At 44.9% G+C, this 2500-nt stretch overlaps 2 protein-coding genes across 3 annotated transcripts in view; one reads left to right on the top strand and one right to left on the bottom strand.

Moving 5' to 3' along the window:
- Positions 1 to 2058, top strand: part of LOC135113418 (uncharacterized) — a 6331-nt gene extending 4273 nt beyond the window's left edge. Inside the window, exons 5-6 of one of the 2 annotated variants that reach the window (XR_010274831.1) lie at positions 40 to 1299; positions 1444 to 2058. Coding sequence is in view for 1 of the 2 variants with exons in the window: in XM_064028675.1 (XP_063884745.1) it covers positions 40 to 639 (600 nt within the window). In the remaining variant the exon portion in view is untranslated. Of the gene's footprint in view, positions 1 to 39 lie in introns of both variants that reach the window. The other variant, XM_064028675.1, reaches the window with a different exon arrangement.
- A 292-nt stretch (positions 2059 to 2350) lies between these two features.
- Positions 2351 to 2500, bottom strand: part of LOC135113424 (uncharacterized) — a 7566-nt gene continuing 7416 nt past the window's right edge. Inside the window, exon 10 of the mRNA XM_064028689.1 lies at positions 2351 to 2500. This exon is cut by the window's right edge and continues 174 nt beyond it. The gene's annotated coding sequence lies outside the window, so the exon portion shown is untranslated.

Below are 2500 nucleotides of genomic sequence, written 5' to 3'. Positions count from 1 at the left end.
CATATCCACCACCACCATCACCACCCTTTCATTGACCAGGTGGAGGTGGCAATACGCGCCGCTGTGGGTGGAGGAAACGCAGAAGGCGCTGACGGTGAAGACGCCCTGGACTGGAAGCGGTGGTGGTGGTGGTGGTGGTGCCCGACGGCGGCGGCGACCAAGGGCAGCGAGGGTGGTGGTGGCTCCTGCATCAGCGCCTTGCCTGGGGACGCCTCCGGGTGGGCCTCCGCCAGGGCACGCTGCAGGGCGGTGGGCGGGGACCTCGTCAGTATCCCACCCACAGCCCTAACCCTCCACCCACTGAATCCCTCTGTCCAGTCCTCCACCCCGCCCCTGCCTCCCTATTGGCTCGGCGGGCGTAAGGTACTGGGGGAGTGGCGGTGGGTGACTGGGGCGTTAGTAGAGGGGGAGGTGAGTGAGGGCGGAGCTGAGGGAGAGAGTGGGGAATGCCTGGTGGTGAGTGGTGACGATGGTGGTGTTAGGATGGCTGCCGCGCCTTGCCACACGCCGCATCCTGCCCTGTGCCAGCTGCCCGCGCCCCCTGGTGATGTTGGGCCGCCCCTTGACCCCGTGAGCAATGAGGTGACGCCCATCGCCGCCCACCGCTACCTGACGCCAGAGGATCTTCAGCTAACGTAGTCTTTCTTCTTCTTCTTCTTCTTCTTCTTCTTCTTCTTCTTCTGCGGCGCCATATGACCTGATTGTGGTGATCCTTGATATCCATCCATCCATCATTCAATCAATTAATGTCTTTTTTTTTCTTCTCTTGACGGATGTTTTCTTCTTAGGTCCTCTTTCGCCTCTTCATTCTCTTATTTCTCCCTTCACTTCATTTGTCACGTTTTTGCCTCTCTTCTTTACTTTAGTCACCCTTAAAATGTCATTGTTTACATTAATTTTCTTTTACTTATGCTCATTTCTTTTTTTCTTTCATTTTTCATCTTTCTTTTTTTTCGAATTGTTTCTTTTTTGCTTTACGTCCACCTCTCGTACACTTTACCATAGTTTCCCTTAAAATTCGCTTTGTTTACATCTGTTTTCTTTCATTCCCATGCTCATTTTCTTCACGTCTGCGGGAACTTCTGTAATCAGGCGGTTTTTTTTTTCCCCTTAGAATTTCTGCTGATTCTTAATGGCTCTCCTTTATAAATCTTTATAACCCTTCTCACAATGTATTTGTCTGCCGCACGCGCCGTTCTCTCTTAAGGGTTATTTCTTTATTCAAACCATTATAACCTTTTTGACATTTTATCTGCCCGTCTGCCGCCTGTTCCTACATAGGATCTGCAAGTGGCCGCGGCAGCGGTCTGAATCAGAACAATAGCAACGTGGACTGCCCACACACTTAACTCTTACTATACTTCAATATTTCTCACTATATCTTTCTTCTATCTCCACTCTTACTTCGCTTCACCCCACTTTTCTAAAACCAAAGAAAGAAAGGCAGCGGTCTTCATCTGATTGTGTCATGACACACCGCGTTCTGATCCTGTCACGCTTCCCTCCAGTGTTCCTACACGTTTTTGGCAGCGTCCCTAAAGCTTGTTCACACACAAGGCGTAAATGCAAACCTTGCGTAAACCACGACCCTAAATCTGAGCATGTCATGTTCATTACCAGTTATTTTAATAAGCTGCACTTATTGGTAGTTTACTTATGATTTATGATACCGTCCAGCCAGACTGAAACTGCCGCGACGCTCAGGGCCCTGGCCACCTGTGCTGCACCTGCCCTCGCGTTAAGGCTACACTGGAGGTGGACCTTGCTGCCTCACCACTGCCCCCATCACGCTGATACACACTCTTGGCCTGCCACACTCATGCACCCTGCCTTACTCATTCCTGGGGACTGGTTATGTACAATTCACTTGTTGTTTTAAGAAAGTTTACAGTGATATGTATACTCTCATAATATCAATGTATTGTATGTATACACACTTTTAAGCTTATCACGACGCATATATATATATATATATATATATATATATATATATATATATATATATATATATATATATATATATATATATATATATATATATATATATATATATATATATATATATATTTCATAATTAAGCAGGAGTACTTGACACATATATCTATCCATATAACTACAATATTCACACCTAAAATAATAGACTGTACTGTGTGTGTGTTCCTCGACTATCATGTATTGCACAAAACATATGTAATCCAGTAATGGCGGCGACTATAATCCTCCGTAGATACCATTATGATTATGTAGCGCACGCAGACGCACGCACACGCACACATGTAATGCACACACGAATAGTAAACAGAATCATGTTATGTACGTGAAATGTTCAATGTTGAATAATAAATAGATAATTAAGTAAATAAATAGTTTTATATATCATCATACATACATACATACATACCACCACCACCACTACTACTACTGCAACAACAACAACAACTACTACTACTACTACAACAACTACTACTACAACAACTACTACTAAACACAAACACAGCAG

The sequence above is a fragment of the Scylla paramamosain genome, chromosome 25, assembly GCF_035594125.1.
Source record: "Scylla paramamosain isolate STU-SP2022 chromosome 25, ASM3559412v1, whole genome shotgun sequence".
Classification (NCBI taxonomy): domain Eukaryota; kingdom Metazoa; phylum Arthropoda; class Malacostraca; order Decapoda; family Portunidae; genus Scylla; species Scylla paramamosain.
The sequence above is the reverse complement of the archived record's forward strand: the minus strand, read 5'-3'. Positions and strand labels throughout refer to the sequence as shown.